Source organism: Mustela nigripes, chromosome 4 (assembly GCF_022355385.1).
Source record: "Mustela nigripes isolate SB6536 chromosome 4, MUSNIG.SB6536, whole genome shotgun sequence".
NCBI lineage: Eukaryota > Metazoa > Chordata > Mammalia > Carnivora > Mustelidae > Mustela > Mustela nigripes.
The window spans coordinates 16,941,049-16,957,479 of NC_081560.1; the positions used below are offsets into that span (position 1 = coordinate 16,941,049).

Genomic DNA, 16,431 nt, shown 5'->3' on the forward strand with positions numbered 1-16,431 from the left:
TTCTACCTTCCAACAGAGACTGGGAGACAGAAGCCCTAATCTCAGGTATCAGCTGAAATGAAAAGAAAAAGAAATTGGCAGCCTTGAGTTTTCTCAGGCAGATACTTTAAGGGGTCTGAGTTCATCTTAGGATGTGGCCTTGATCTGTTAGAAACTACATTAGTGTTGGTTCAAGTTTTTATATGCCAAGGTTGAGGCCCAGTTGAGAACAGGCTCTCAGAGGACCCTGGCATCAGTTTGGTCAAGGAGAGAATCTTTGTCACATGTTTCTGCTTCTAGTGACATGTGGTTGGTGATGTCATTCACAGAGAAGGGTAAGTCTACAGGGACAACTAGGTTTAGAATCTAGAGGAGACCAAATCCCATGTTAAGTTTGAAACATTTGAATGGCTAAGAAATTAAATACAAGAATGGTTCGTAGGGACACCTGGGTGACTCAGTGGGTTGGGCCACTGCTTTTGGCTTGGGTCATGATCTCAGGGTCCTGGGTTCGAGCCCCATATTCGGGCTCTCTGCTCAGCGGGTAGCCTGCTGCCCCCTGCCTCTCTGCCTACTTGTAATCTCTCTCTCTCTGTCAAATAAATAAATAAAATATTTTTTTAAATGTTAAAAAAAAAGAAGGGTTTGTAGTAGAAGTCTGAGCTAGAGCTATAAACATAAATCAAGAGCTGTCATCATGATCTAACTGGAAGATCACACAGGTGGGAGTGGGAGATCAAGAAGATGTAGGGACTCTAGGATTTGCCTTACAAATTATTCCTTGAGATTTCTTTCTAGAAATGTATCACCATTAGGTGGATGGATCTGTGTTTTTGTCAGAAAGTCAAATTAAAAGAACATCAATCAAGGTAGCTACTAAATATTTGATTTTTCTTTTGATTTGAAACCTATCTCCATTTACTATTTCTAAACCATAGCAAAAAAAATTACATTTATTGTTCACATTAAACATATGTAGCAAACTGAACAGAGAAGAGTTAAATAACTTTTGCCTTACAAAATTAGTAAGGATTAGGTCCTGTATACAAAACCTAGCAATCTCTTTCCAGAGGCTATGATCTGAACCCCTCTACTATATGGCAAGCATGTTTAGTAGCTCGTCCTATTTACTTAGTGGGTCATAAATAATAGTCTTTTATATACATGTAATAGTTCTGGTAAGTTTTTATTGGATCTATGTTTATGTGTGCATGTCTGGGTCATTAGGGTTGGGCACAATTCACCTAGAGGCTGTGCCCTAAGGTAAAACACACCCAAACTCTAAGAAGCAATTCACCTAGAGGCTGTGCCCTAAGGTAAAACACACCCAAACTCTAAGAAGCGTAGAACTGGCTTCACGAGAATAGCCCTGAAGCTTCAACCCATTAAAAAGCAAACGAACAAACAGAAAATAAAAAAAAATAAATAAAAACGCAAATTGTACAGTTGGGTTTGCTTTATCCTACGGCATCAAGCTGAATTCCTAGTCCTGGACGAAATTCGTTAGTCTGGGAGAGGAGTAAAAATTTTCCCCCACCACACACTGAAGTTTTCTCGCTCCAAACAACATCATACATGGTTATTTTACTGAATTCACCCGGTTATCTTAAGTATTGAAGAGGTCTTTGACGGCAGACATTGTTTTATCCATCTTTCTTACTATACCCTCGGTGGCTAACAGAGTCTAGCATGGAGGAGGAGCCCAGGGATGCCTGATAGTGTAAGAAGAAAGAGAAGTAACAGAAAAGGAAGGAAAGAGGGTAAGAGAGAGAAGGGTTAAAAAAAAAAAAAAAAAAGGTAAAGGAGGGAACGAAAAGAGAAAGGAATTCAAATCGAACATTCCTACTGGACAATTAGAATGTGAGCAAGGTGCCCTCCAAGGCTGTGTTTTAAAAAAAAGTTTTTCCCCACGTGTGTGGTCTGCAAAACACATCCTGGTTCTACCTGAAATAGCCTAACTGGGCCTCCGCCCTGGGCCCTTGCAGCCCACGGACTCGCTTCACTGGCCTCTCAGTCCCGCCCACTCCCCCCGGACCCGGTCCCTCAGCCTGCCTCGCCACTGCGCCTGCGCCCGTGGAGCGCTCCGCCGCGGGCCGTCAGGGCGGGGTCCCGAGCGGGGTGTTCCGCCCAAGGGAAGAGGAAGAGGAAGTTGGGGGAGGATCCTAGCTGGGAGTGAACCGGAAGTGCAAACGCTCCTGCTTCTCTTCGGCCAGGCGGAACCTGCTCTGCTGGGCCGGGTGGCCGCAAAAGAACTTTCTTTCTCCCGCCCAGCGGTCGCCGCGGCCAACTGCCTCGCCCGCCTGGCAGCCTTCCCCGCCTTCTCTTCCCCTCTCCAGCTCCGCGCGGCCCTGTCTCCCTCTCGCCCCGCGGTATCCGCTTGCTGCTACCACCGCCTCCTCGTCTTCTGCCCGGCCAGGCGGCCCGCCCCGCTGCAGTGATGTGCGACAAGGAGTTCATGTGGGCCCTGAAAAACGGAGACTTGGATGAGGTGAAAGACTATGTGGCCAAGGTAAGCGGCGACGAGTGGAGTGCGCGAGAACACGGAGGTGGGATGCCGATGAGGCTCTGGAAGCGGACGGGAGCTGGGCTGGCGGGGGTGGGGGTGGGGGTGGGGGGGGGAGAGACAGCCTGGATGGAGGTGGCCCCGAGGAGAGAGGGGAGCCTGGGAGCGTCTGAACTGAAGCAAGGGTCCGGATACCACGGTCGCGTTCTGTCAGGTAACTGGTTGGTGTGATACGGTCAGACTCTTCTTGTCCGCCTGCTCCCTGGGGGAGGGGAGGAGGGGTAACCCTCTTTGAGGGTCGCTTCTGAGCCCTGGTCATTTGAGTTTGGTCGTCTTCTATGGCGGAGTTACTTCAATCTTTCTTTGAATGGAGGTAATTCTCCATCTTGGACCTGCCGGTTGCTGAATGAAGTAACCTCAGTGATTAGAATCAGAGGAACGTTTTCTTGAACTTTGAACCTGTTGAGAATTTGAAGTATTCATTGACCCTGGAAAAGAGTGCCGAAAATAGCAATGGTTGAAATTTTGAAATTCGGTATCACTTCACTGTGAAGTCTTAACTTTGGGTGTGGCCTTTTTCCTCTCCCACACTACAGCGGACAGGTATTTGCTTCAAGTGGTGAGGTTGTCAGTCAGCACCTGGCAGTGTTTCAGATAATCAGACTAGTTTTCAGACAAGCAGGTTGACTTCAGTTACTCCATGTTTATCCTCGATCCCACCTGAAATGCTCAAACGTGTAATAGATAGTATGCAGTGTAGTCACAGTGTGTTTAGGGGTAAAATCGTGATGAAGAAAGCTCATCTCAAACCTAAACTCAGAATAGAAAGTTGACTCTGCTTTGTGGTGGAGTGGTAAGCTTAGAGTCCCACGCTGACCTGCCTCTGGACCCTGAAACTGTGCCTTTTGTAATCGTTAGAGAACTGACCTGCGATTATAATACGATGGTAATGTAAAAACAGATCTCCCAAAACGAAAGTATAACCTTATGACGTAACCATGGAGGGTGTCTTCTGAAAAATATAATTTTATGACATAACCAAGGAGGACATCTTGCTCATCTTCTTAAAAAGTGAGAATTGGATCTGGATTTTAGTTCTTCAAAGGGTATGACCACTGGTATGTTGTTTTTGCTTCAGAGATCTGTGTTAGGAAGGAACTAAGCAGAAGCAGTGTTTCTTAAAACTTGCAGGATTGTGCAAGGCAAACCACTGCTAGTTTTTACTCATTTAATACCATTACAGTTTAGACTTTTGCATGCAGAATATGTATTTTTGTTGTTATTTGCAATGGATTCATAGGACACCATTTGCTGCCTTCTCAGGTAGTGGCAGTCTGAAACCTGACTTACTGGATGTTTCAGTGTAAGACTGAAAGGAAAACATGACTGGGGTACTTTTATCCATGGTACACTTTCCAGTGATGGGACACTGTGGTACTCTGGAATCAAGTGGGCTTTTGTTTTTCTGTTATGGAAGAAGCTAGGTTATTTGATATACCTGAAATATGAAAAGTTGGTAAATATTAATGGAGCTTACAGCTACAAAACAATACCATTTATGTGGTGTCTTCCTGATCCATTATTTTATATCATCCTTGTGAGTCTTGTGAAAGTCCTTTTATTAATCCCATTTTACAGATAGGAGTACTGAGATGCAGGGTACTTAAAAATCCAACATATATATATTATATAGAGATAACAGATAATGAAGCCAGAACTGCTGACTCCAAAACTTAGGCTCTTTTAACTGCTCCATGCAGTCTCTCCCAATATAAACTGTAATTGTGAAAGTATTTGATATCAAGATTCTAGTAGAACATTACCCAATTTTTTTTAAGAGTATCAAAATCAGGTCATTATGTTCAGTTTGATTTTGTTCTTTCCCTATACTATCCTACTGCCTATTCTCATCAAAAGAGAGATGCATGAGAGGGAGGCTAGGCATTCAAAGAAAAGCAAAAGGAAGTATTAAGAACTGGCTTATCTCAAAAGTTTGACTATAATGTAATCCTGTGAACAATGAGCTTTTTCCTTAGTTTTATTGAGTATCTCGAGTCTCTTAAAATATCTTTTGTTAGTGAAAAATACCCCCAAAACCCAAAATCGCCAAAACCCACCACTCCAGTATTTACTGATTGAGTTCCCTTACAGTGCTATTCATACTCTCAAGTGCTTATAACATAGTTTCTTCTGCTCAGCAGCCATCTTCCCTGCTTATTCATTGCCTCATCCTTTTCATCTACCAATTTATGAACACTCATTATGATACTGAGTTTATGTAATGTGCATTTATCTGAGTAAAAGTATGTAGACAAAGTACATAAAGGAAGTTTGGACTCATCTAATTTTCCTTCTAAGTGGTGAGTCTTTAAAAATATTCTCCTCAGTACTCCTATGAAGATCTCTCACATTGTTAATACATAAGAATGGACCCATAGGTGAAGTATTTTAGTATTTTCCCTTTTTAAAACTAATATGTTAGGGGCGCCTGGGTGGCTCGGTGGGTTGGGCCGCTGCCTTCGGCTCAGGTCATGATCTCGGTGCTGGGATCGAGTTCCGCATCAAGCTCCCAGAGCCTGCTTCTCCCTCTCCCACTCCCCCGGCTTGTGCTTTCTCTCTCTCTCTCTCTCAAATAAATAAAATCTTTTTTTAAAAAAACCAATAATCTTACTTTTCTACCTGCTATTGACTTCTATACAGAAATCGGAAATAAGGATAGGCATAAATTACTGGTTTTGAGTGAGTTCTTAACTCTGAAAAGTAAATTCAGAGTCTCCAGATCATTGAAAAATCTATGTTATTAAATGTAAAAAGCAGCATATAAAGAAAATTTTAGGTTAATCTGTATTAAATGTTCATCTAGAACATTAAAAGCAGTATCTAAGACACTTTGGCTTCTTGAATTGACCTAAAGACCACAGTCGGTTAGTTAATTCATTTTTATTAGGCATCTTGCAGGTCCCAAGCACTCTGCTAGGCCTGACCCGATAGTGAAGAAGCTGGACACGGTGCTCAGTAGACTTAAGCATCTACATTCAGCAGACTTGTAGGGGGCAATTTTCATGCTTTTAAAGAAGTATGAAAACGATAAGTAACATCTCACTTACATAAAATTCAGTTTGTCCAGTTGGTAAACGAGCGAAAGCCAGAGAGTGAGATCTTCATGAGCAGCAGTAATACATACTCGTAGCCCCATCCTCAGTCTCTGTACTTCTGGGTGACGTTACCTTTGCCTCATCTGCATTTCTATCTCTCTGTCCATTTCTTCTGTCGCAGTTAATTCTGCTTTCACCTGAGCTCCCATCTGCCAAATGGACGCCTTTGTTCACATAAAATCCAGATTGAGCCCACACTGTCTTCTCAGAAACTTTTTCATTTTTGTTGTCTCCATTTTGACTAATGACCTCCTGACCCAGCAATTTGACCAAATGAGAAATTGGGGGATTTTCCCCAACTACTCAGTGTTGTCAAGACTACCCACTTCATCTCTCTCTTTACTCATTCTTATCACTACTACTTGTGATTAATTGCTGCATCTTTCCCACCTGAACTGTATTTTCCTTGACTTTGGTAGTCCTCTCTTTCCTGGTCAGTTTGCACATCTTAGTTGGGGAGATCTCTCTGTATTGTGAATTCTGACCATGTTATCTTTTTCAGCCAACCTCCTCCACTGTCCTTAAAATACTTTGTGATTCCCCATTATTATTTTTTCCCATTAATTAATTTTAAAAAGGGCCAGTTACTGCTTGGTTTGGAGGATTAGGCCATTATGATCTGGCCCATGCCTACCTTTCTAAACTCTTCTCTCTACAAACGCTCCGCTCCAGGCTGTGCCAGGCTGTTTCTTACTTGTATATCTTTACATGGGCTCTTTTTATCCTCCCGAACCAAGTCTGTGCACCTCAGTCCCTAACCCCCAACCTGGTTATCCCCTGTTTATCCTCTGAGCTTAAATTCCACTTCTTCCAGGAAAAAAAAAAAAAAAATTGACTTAAGATGGTGCACTGCTTCTTTTACTGTTTGACTTATCAAATTGCTGTGACTTTGTTTACATGTCTGTCTTTAATTAGGCTCTGAGCCTCTGGAGTTTCGATACTATATTCTTTTTCATCTTTGTATCTCTAGTACAGTGCCAAGGAATTTCACACATTAAAAGCATATGTTCCAAGAAATTCTTTTTATTCTTGACTTAGCTACAGTTTCAATATACTTCATTAGCTGTATAATAAAGATTACCATTAACAGTGATTTATATTGCCGGGTACGAGAAGACACTCTGCACGATCTTTACCTAAGTTTTCTTTTACTTTTTACCCCAGCATTTCAATATAGCTAATAGTATTCCCATTTTAAGGATGAGGAAATTGAAACTTAGAGAAACTAAGCAACTTAACAAGGTCACAAAGTCAGTAGCATAAGGATTTAAATATAGAGCTGTCTGAATCTACCACCCGTATTTTTTTTTACTGTATCAGTCCGCCTTGAAATGGTTATCTGGTTTCTTAGCTCAGAGTAGCTTAGCATCCGCACCTTAAGAAAAAGAAAGGGGCTTGCAAGAAGGAGACACAGCACGTCATCTCTGATTATGAATAAAGACATAGGAAAAATGGCTATAATTTTTGAGATTTTTAGCTGTAACAATATAGAAATAGCATAAAGACAGCATCTCTTATAAACTTTAAATCTCCTCAGAGGCTCTCTTTGCTCAAGGTACTCTCTGAAGAGACTGATTATTTGATAGCTTGTGGAAACTTTTGTATTTATAGTCACATGTTCTTTTTTTTTTTTTTTTCTTAAGGTTTTGTTTTGTTTTTAAATACCTACACCCAGTGTGAAGCTTGAACCACAACCCTGATTCAGAGAGTTGCACACTCTACTGACCGAGCCAGCCAGGTGCCCCTGTAGTCAGACAATCTTACAATTTATATTCCTAGTGATGACCCTGTGCAGTGCAGAAAGGGTTAAATTATGTCTGCATTAAGAAACAAAGTAAAGTATTGAGATCTTTATTCAGAATGGTTTCAATTAACAAATAGCACTTTTTTTTTTCAAAAAGTATGTTCTTAAAATTTTATTTGAGCACTGTCATGCCATGTATAAATATAATTTCATTTACTTATATCAACCCATGAGCATAGTTAATGTTGTTAAACCCCCATTTTAGAGATTAAGAGACTGAAGCAAAGATTAAGTTAGCTTGCCTAAGGTCATAAAGCTCTTGAGTAGTGAAGCCGAGATTTGAACTCTGACTTCATAGCTCCTTGCTATATACTTCAGCATACCATTGACCTTCATTTCTCAAGAATGCTATGTAATTCAGGGGGTACTGTTTTATGCAAGTCTTAAAAATAATCACAGCAGGATGGTAATTATCCACTGAGACTACTTAGAGGTGAACTTTGTGGTAGAGTTTGAAGATCCAACTATCCTAGGGGTGAACGTTTGTGAGTTGTATTAATGGGCCCTTATAACCTCCAGTAGGTCTGATGTATGTACTCTCTTGTTTACATGTGCTTCTGTTTCACTTGCTGTGAAATACTATACATCAGGTCTCTAACTTCCCTTTCTCTATGGTTTCCTTTCCCTCTCCAGCCCCCATTCTAATTACATCTGCCTTTGACACTCTGATAGGTTTGAAAAGCCACAATTGTGCACCCTTTGAAAGGATAGGATCTCTTGAACCTGAGAAAAGTATCAACTCTAATCTTTAGAAATTGCAAGACTTATTTGGATCGCTTTTCACTTTCCTAATAAAATAGGCGATTTAAAAGCAGTCTTAATTTAATCTGTCTTGCATTTATTCATTTTAGGCAGTTTCCAGTTTTTCCATTCCTTTTTTAGATTACCGGCTTCTTTCTTATAAAGATTTGTCCCTGTATTCTGCCCTTTCTACATCAGGGCTAGTGACTCAGTCAGAAAGCAGATATATCAGCTTGTATAAATAAATATAGGTGCCCTCAGAAGATAGAGAAAATTTAGCGTAGATACACTTTTCTGTCTGTTAGGCTTTTTTTGAATGTAAAAGAAGATCTTTTTATATTGGAAGGGTAATGTTCACTCTGATATATAGTGTTTGGTTTGAAATTGTAGACATTGCCCTTACACTAGTGCAGGCAGTTAAAAGTATAATATATTAAAGCTGATTTGATTACAAAAATATAAGCTTTTACTATGTAAAAGATAACACTGCACTGAATATAATACATTGAAGCTAAGTGTCCCATTGCCCATTTCCCCTGCCCAAGTAGTTTCTTAAATATAGGTTGTATTAGGTATTTTTAAGACAGAAAAGCATTAAAAAGACAAAACTTGCCCCATTATTCTACTACCTAGATAATTCCTTTCAATTTTAAAAATCAATTAATCTTTTAAATTAATTAATTAATTCAGGAGCAGATTAAAAGATGCAGCAGCTATGACTTCCTTCTCTGGTCTCTGTGAACAAAGTAAACCAACAGTTTCACGTAATTTCAGAAAAACACTGGAAATTCAGTTACTCGTGTACTTCCCCACTTAAAAACAATTCTGTACATACGTCTACACTTGCGTTTTTAAATTCCTTGATAATTTATCTTAAGTTCCACAGTGAAATTTACTCATTTTACCCCCCCTTTTGTTCACTGGGGCATAGTATTCTATTTTATGGATATACCGTAATTTATTTGACTAGTGTTCTGGGGCGCCTGGGTGGCTCAGTGGGTTAAAGCCTCTGCCTTAGGCTCGGGTCATGATTCCAGGGTCCTGGAATCGAGCCCTGCATTGGGTTCTCTGCTCAGTGGGGAGCCTGCTTCCTCTTCTCTCTCTCTGCCTACTTGTGATTTCTGTCTGTCAAATAAATAAATAAATAAATAAACCTTTAAGAAATATATTTGACTAGTGTTCTATGATAAATGTTTTTTCCAGCTTATTTTTGTAATTAAACAGTGCTATCATGATTACCTTTGTATACATACCTTGGCAGTTTTCAGGTTGTATCTGTATTACTCTCCCAATAAAGTTTTATAAACTTAGGCACATATCAGTAAGCACATTAGACCTATTATTCCCTGACAATATCAGCAGCACTGGGCATCATCACACTTTTAGTTTTTGCTATTTGAATAAGTTGCTTCCAATTCCATTTTTAATGAGGAAATCAAACATCAAAACTTTATTAGCATTTGTGTTCTTTCCCCCAAATTTTTTGTTCATATCTTTTGTTCATTTTTCTATTAGGTAGTTGGTCTGTTTTTTATTGATTTGCATGAGCCCTTTATAAATTAAGAAAGTTCATTTTGTCCCATACTTCGTAAATTTTTTTTTCCATTTTATCTCTTGACTTCATTTATTTTGTTGTTGTTCTATAACAGTCCTTAATTTTTATGTGGTAAATATATCACTCTTTCCCCTTTTGTGACTTGAATATTGTCTCCTACTTACAGAGACATCTTTCTTCTCTGTAAGATTATAGATAAATTTGGTCTTCTAAAACTTCTTTTTTTCTTTTTTTGGTATTTTAGGCATTTGATCCTTCTGCTATTTACTTTGAAGTGTTTGTTTTTATAACAGTTTGTTTCCATACCATTTATTGTGTATACCATTTATTCTTCTTTCCTTACTAATCTAAACTATTATCTTCATCACTGGCAGAATTCTGTGCTTGAATTTCTTGCTCTGGTTCTATCTATACTAAATTGTTTTAATTACTGTAGCTTCATAATATATTTTAGCATGGAATAGAGCCATTTTTCTCTTATATTCTCTTTAGAATTTTTGCATGAGTGTTCCTTTAAGATTTTTTTTCCTTTTTTCTGTTGTCTTAGGGAAAATATGAGCATTTTTGGAACTACCTCAAGTTTAACCCTTATGTCTCCATAAGCATTATACATTTTTTTCTTGCATGTTGACACCATCTAATCTGAAGAACATAATCCAACATAATCCTTTAGGTAGGATCAGAGAATATAGTACAGTGTGGGAATATTCTGTATCAAGTATTTGAAGTAGTGAAGTTGTGTTGAGGTAATCTGATCATAGCTGAGTTGATAATTTTAAGAATTACTCTAGGTACCATAACAAAGGCCACCTTGTAATGAGAAGACAAGAATTAATTTTTTTGCAGCTATATCTTTACTATATTAATAGTTTTGATAGCTTGGAAGCTTGATTTTTTTGTGGGGGGGTGGTCCACAGAACACTACCAACAGTGGAGAGGAGCTGTGATTATTGAAAGCAATGAAAGAGGAAGCAAACATAAGCTTACCCTAGAAAATCAAAGAGCAAAGAGTCATGTGACCTTAAAGTTCTAGAGGCCCATCCAGTGATTAATATGTATGGATATAACATTGAGCTTCAAGAAGAGTTTAAAATTAGTCTACTTTTCTCTTATTTAAAAAGTCAGAGATGTGTAGGATATATTTTGGAAAGATTTCTATTTCATAATACAAGATAATGAATACTTTGATACTTAGGTCTAAATTCCTGACCTTCTGAAAAATTTAGATATCAAAGAAAGGGGGTTGTAGATAATGAACACTTTACCTGTAGTATAATAGAAGCAATAACAGTCTCCTTAGGGAATTTGAAATTTCATTGTTGGGTTAGCCATAATGGCTTTGGAATTAGACCCTCTTGGCTCTGGCTCTCTTAACTAACTGGATTGTGTTGAGCACATTAGTTCCCCGCTCAGAACCTGGGTTTCCTCGGCTGGGGAAAAATGAGGCTATTAATAATACCTGCTTGGTATATGTTGACTGTGTGCCATTTTCCCTCGCATGCGGTGATTGTTAGCCAAGAAATGTTAGCCACTGTTACTCATAATAATAACCATAAATTTTTTTAGAAGCAGAACTACGTAAATATCATGTAGTCCTCCCCCCTTATTTTGTAGATGAGAAAAAATAAGTCATTAAACGTCTTGACCCAGATCATACTGCTAATTAGGATTAGGACTTTATGGCAGTTTTCTGGAACCAGAATAGGTGCTTCTTCCCCCCCCCCCCCAACTATGGTATTTTATAATAAAGTATTTTGTACTTTATACTAGTTACCGCCTCTGTTGGTGTGTTCTATTTTGCCCCACCCTATCTGCAGAGTAAATTTCTGCTTATTTTTAAAAGTTCTTGTTCTGTATGGCACTCCCTGTTTGTGCACTTAACTCCTCATTTATGCCAATGTGGTATCTAACACAGAACTTCTTTGAGGTGTTTCTGCTATACTGCAGTTACTTGAACTGGAGAGCTCTAGGCTCCTGATTTGACTGACAAGTCCCTGGACTTGAATTAGAAAAATAGTGGTTTAAGAAATTCAAATCTTGTTCTATGGAAGTCTTGCTCTTGTCTTCAAGTTTTGAATATTCAAAAAGAGTTTTGTGTTAATGACTGGTTAAGAAAAAAAAAGTGCCATGTGGGAGTGGCTCATTTGTTACCATTTAGATGTTTGAATAGTTTTTCTCAAACTTTAGAACTCAGAGATCACCTCCCCCTGAATATTTCACATCTTGATTTAAGATACAATGTTTGTAGTGGGGCTTCCCAGAATTTGAAGGCCCTTCCTGTGTTTGAGGAGTTCACTCTTATATGGTATGAATCTTGGTGAAATGCAAGACCTACCACAACAAAAACCAGAAAATACAGATAAATTTCTTTTTCCTGCCTGCACTTAGAAAATAGGCCCCAAATTCATAATCCTTATTGGATGCTTTTTTCCTGGAACTGATACAAAGACACTGGCACTGTAAAGAATGTAGCAGCAGCAGTAAAATATGCAGTTTCCAAAAACAGAAGTCATCCTATGCCCGTTGTGGTATCTTCTACGCAGGTGCTTCTTATGACAGATTTTGGTTTTATTTCTTGTTTTGAAGCCTCCTTCATGCCTGCACATTTACTGAGCTTGGATCTTGCTTGATTTCCAAACTGTGGAATCTCAAGAGAAGGCTAGTTACTGCAGTTTTCATTGGTTCATTCATAATTCATTCAGCATATCATTTGGGCGCCTATAATACCAGCCACCGTATTCAGTAAGCCTAGGAATACAGTGATTGTTTCTGAGGATCCATTTTCTTTAGTAGGCTCAGTTAAAAGGGCATACACGACAAACAATAAATAAGATAGTTATATGGGTTCTGAATAAATTATTTTCTTTCTTAAAACATGACATAAAAACTTAGAAAGCAAACATACAAATACGTTAATGTTAAGGAATATGCAACCATATAAAAATAATAGACTGCTATAAGAGCCAAGAAAAAGTCATATTTGATTACGGTATAGAGGAGAATCAATGCTATAGAACATCAGACTCAAAATGGAAGATAATGGGAACAGAATCCCTTCTCTTTAAGGGTTTTCTTTGTGTCAGGTATGGTCCTACAGAATAAGGTAATATACATGTAGATAATGCATATTATTTAATCCGTGTCTGCCCAGGTAGGCTTTATCTCCATTTTATAGGTAGAGAAATGAAAATTAAGTAACTTGCCTGAAATCCTACAGCTAATAAGTGGAAGGACAAGTTTTGATCTCATTCTAAAAGAGTATTCTTTTTTCATCATTTGCACTGAAAATTTTCAGAACTACAAATGGAATACATAGATGGAAAAATTGAAGATTATTATGATATGTAAAGCGTTGAGATAGAACCAGCAAAAGATAGCATAAGCAAAAAGAACATACAAGTTCAAACTGATAAATAGAAATACAAGTTTTCACACCTGAAAAGAACACCCACAATTGGAAATAGAGGGTCCCCACATTTTATTCAAAATACGTAAATGTAAATGAGGAGCATAACACATCCTGACTAAAATGATTAACTTATGAAGATTTTTTTTTTTTTAGTTTGTATGCTTATAGGCAAAATAATAATGTGAATTTTGAGGTTAAATCGTCTTACCTTTAGATTTTCTGGGATAGTATTGGAAAATAGTGAAACAAGCAGTTCTGTCAGGAATAAAACATTGAATCAAGTTGTCACTTATGCATGATCACGACAGAAAAACAATCTTAAGAAAATATATATACCCCCTTCCCCACTCAGATTTCTGCAGAAATCATATTTAAAATTTTAGAAATTGAATTACTTTTTCCCTTCTGTCTTCTTTTTTGCCCCCTCTTTTCCTTCCCTTTTCCCTCTTTCTCCTTATTGTGGTTTTATTTGCACATATAAACTTTAGGAATGTAAACCATTGGATCCAGACACGAAGATATTTCCCAGCCTACGTAAGGTTTTAGGAATAAATTCCAGCTGTGACGCCATGACTTAGTTTCTTGAAAATGAAGCTAATTTTTTTATCACACTAAGCTTTCTAAATTGAGGTACTACCATAATATTTTGAATGGATTTTTTTAATTTTGGTAGTCTTCATATAAATGCATGCATTCTGTTAAATTAAAATTTTAATTTTATACCACCAGTAAGAATTTTAATACTTCACTATTTCCATCTGAAAATTTCTAAATGTGACTGATTGCTTTAAAATCTTCCAGAGAAGAAAAATCAAGTGAGCTTTTAATAAGTAAATCAGCTATACAAAATTAATTTCAGTGCCAGAAGTAGTCATCTTGAAGAAAAAAAAAATGAACCTTACGTTGAAAGTTCTGTGTAGTATACAGATGAGGGATTATACCATAAGATTTGAGCTCTGAACTCTCTGGGCTTTCGTTTAAAAACTTTTTTGTTTTAAAAAAAGTAGATGCTAAAAAAAAAAAAAGTAGATGCTTAAAACTTCTATTAGGTAAAAAATACTTAAAAACAGTCATGCATTATGTTTGCACTTAAAATTTTTTCCAGCTCACATTTTGATTTTTATTAGTTTTGTGTGATACTAGTAAGTAAATTAATGAAAACGAACTCTAATTTGAATGTATCCTTCCAGAACCTTGAATAGTCCTAAGTTAAGAGTCCTGGAGACAGAAAATCATAGTTATTTGCATAACTATTTTAAAAACACAGAACTTTGTTTTATTTTGTAGTTCTCATCTTTACACAAGGTATATGTGGTTTTTTTCTGTGAACAGTATTTTTCAAAAATTTTTTGCCAGATTCTCAGCCATCCATTAACCATTGAAATATGTAAAAGTACTACCATTTGTAGTAATTTTGTCAGTGAAAATAACCCACAGTTCGGATTGTGTATGGGGTGACTAATCCTGGTAGATTTTAGAAGGTGATTATTTTGGTCAGAATCAGCATAGTAAGGATTTTAACTAGTAATAAAAAAATTGTTCTTCAAAACAATTTAAAATGTTTTCTGTGGATGCATTATTATTTATGTACTAAGTAGGTGCTCATTAAATGAATGCTTATTATGGGTGTTATTCCTGTTCATTACTTTGAAATGAGTTCATATTTATAATATTGAAAGTTTCATGCATTTGGTATGGCAGACCTTTACTGAAAACTGTAGAAAATATGTAGAATTAAGAGCAAGTGATTAAATATTTCTCAGACCATCTCCCTTTCTCCTGTGCTGTCTGCCTGTGAATACCACCTTTTTTGTTTTCTTTGCTTCTCAGTGGTAAATTATACATTTGAATCCACTGCTATGTAATTTATAACTCTGGTACTTTTTATCCACTAATATCACTAGTGGAGTATTGCATAATTTTTTTTGGCAAAGTTGTATCCTGAGGCAAGGATTTGTACCCTCGAGGGGCAGGAGAGAGGACAGAGGGACAGTTGTAGGAAAGAAGAGGCCATAGCATTCATCCAGTTCTCAAAAGGTTCTGTCATTATGAAAATACTTAATACTACAGTCTTAAGGAAATTTTGAACTCTGAGTGAGGAAAGGTAATACTTAGCTGTAACTGAATTACCGGGTACATTGACTCAACTATATAGAATTTGTTAAATTTAATAGTTTTACTGCATTCTCCTGTCAGTCAGGTGTCCAGTATTAACTTACCTGCTGTGCTACAAAATGGTCACACATATGCTAATTTAGTCTATTCTTTGTTGACTAGCTTTTGAGGACACTGGTTTCTTGTGACAGTACAGTATGTTCTTATGCCGGTGGAACTCAATTGCAGTAACATCATAGGTATCTTGGAGATCAAAGGAAGCAAATTACCTGTGTATTTTCACCTGAAAAAAGTCCTTAAAAAGAGTTCTCGGCAACAGTCAAATGACCATTTTATTTGGAAATACTGTAAAGAATGCCATCCCAGTCTGAATGTTTATTATTCAAATGAACCTAATGTGTTGCAGGAAGTACTGCATCTAGTAAACATCACACCCAAACCACACTTCTGCAATGCATATAAAAGGTTTTGCCATTGGGGCACCTAGGTGGCTCAGTCCAAGCATCTGCCTTCAGCTCAGGACATGATCCCAGGGTCCTAGGATCAAGCCCCACATTGGGCTCATCCTGCTCAGCAATACTTGACCACCCCACCCTCCTTGTGCTCACTCACTCATTCAGATAAATAAGTAAAATCTTTAAAAAAAAAAAAAAAAGATTTGTTGGGTTATGGACATATGGACATTGGGGAGGGTAGGTGATATGATGAGTGCTGTGAAGTATGTAAGCCTGACGATTCACAGATCTGTACCCTGGGGCAAATAATATATTCTATGTTAATAGAAACCATTTTAAAAAATTAATAAAAATTAAAGATTTTGCCATTACAGATAGGCAGTCTGAAATTACTGAAAGTATGTATGTATTTGTAAATATGTTTTTATTATATATTAAGACCGTTTTGTTAGGAGAGTAGATAAGGCGAATATTAAAAAAAAAAGCTGGGGAAATTTGGTGAGAGGAAGATACAGAAAAATAGAAATACAAAGGGAACTAGACTAGGTGAATGGACCTACTCTCTGTTTAGACTGTGAATGATAGAGATAGAGCACTTCATATCACAAAGCCCCTTGAAGTGATTTTTTTTACTCACTCTTGTACCTACCTTTTGCCACTTATTTGCCTTAAACTTCCAGAAGACATACTTAACAGTGAGGTAGTACTAGCACCC

The 16,431-nt window shown here is 37.6% G+C and overlaps 1 protein-coding gene across 1 annotated transcript in view; it reads left to right on the top strand.

Annotated features, from left to right (window-relative positions):
- The first annotated feature begins 2,120 nt into the window (after window positions 1–2,120).
- Window positions 2,121–16,431, top strand: part of MTPN (myotrophin) — a 55,125-nt gene continuing 40,814 nt past the window's right edge. The window contains exon 1 of the mRNA XM_059396342.1: window positions 2,121–2,488. Coding sequence (XP_059252325.1) covers window positions 2,417–2,488 — 72 coding nt within the window. The 5' untranslated portion in view covers window positions 2,121–2,416. The remainder of the gene's footprint in view (window positions 2,489–16,431) is intronic.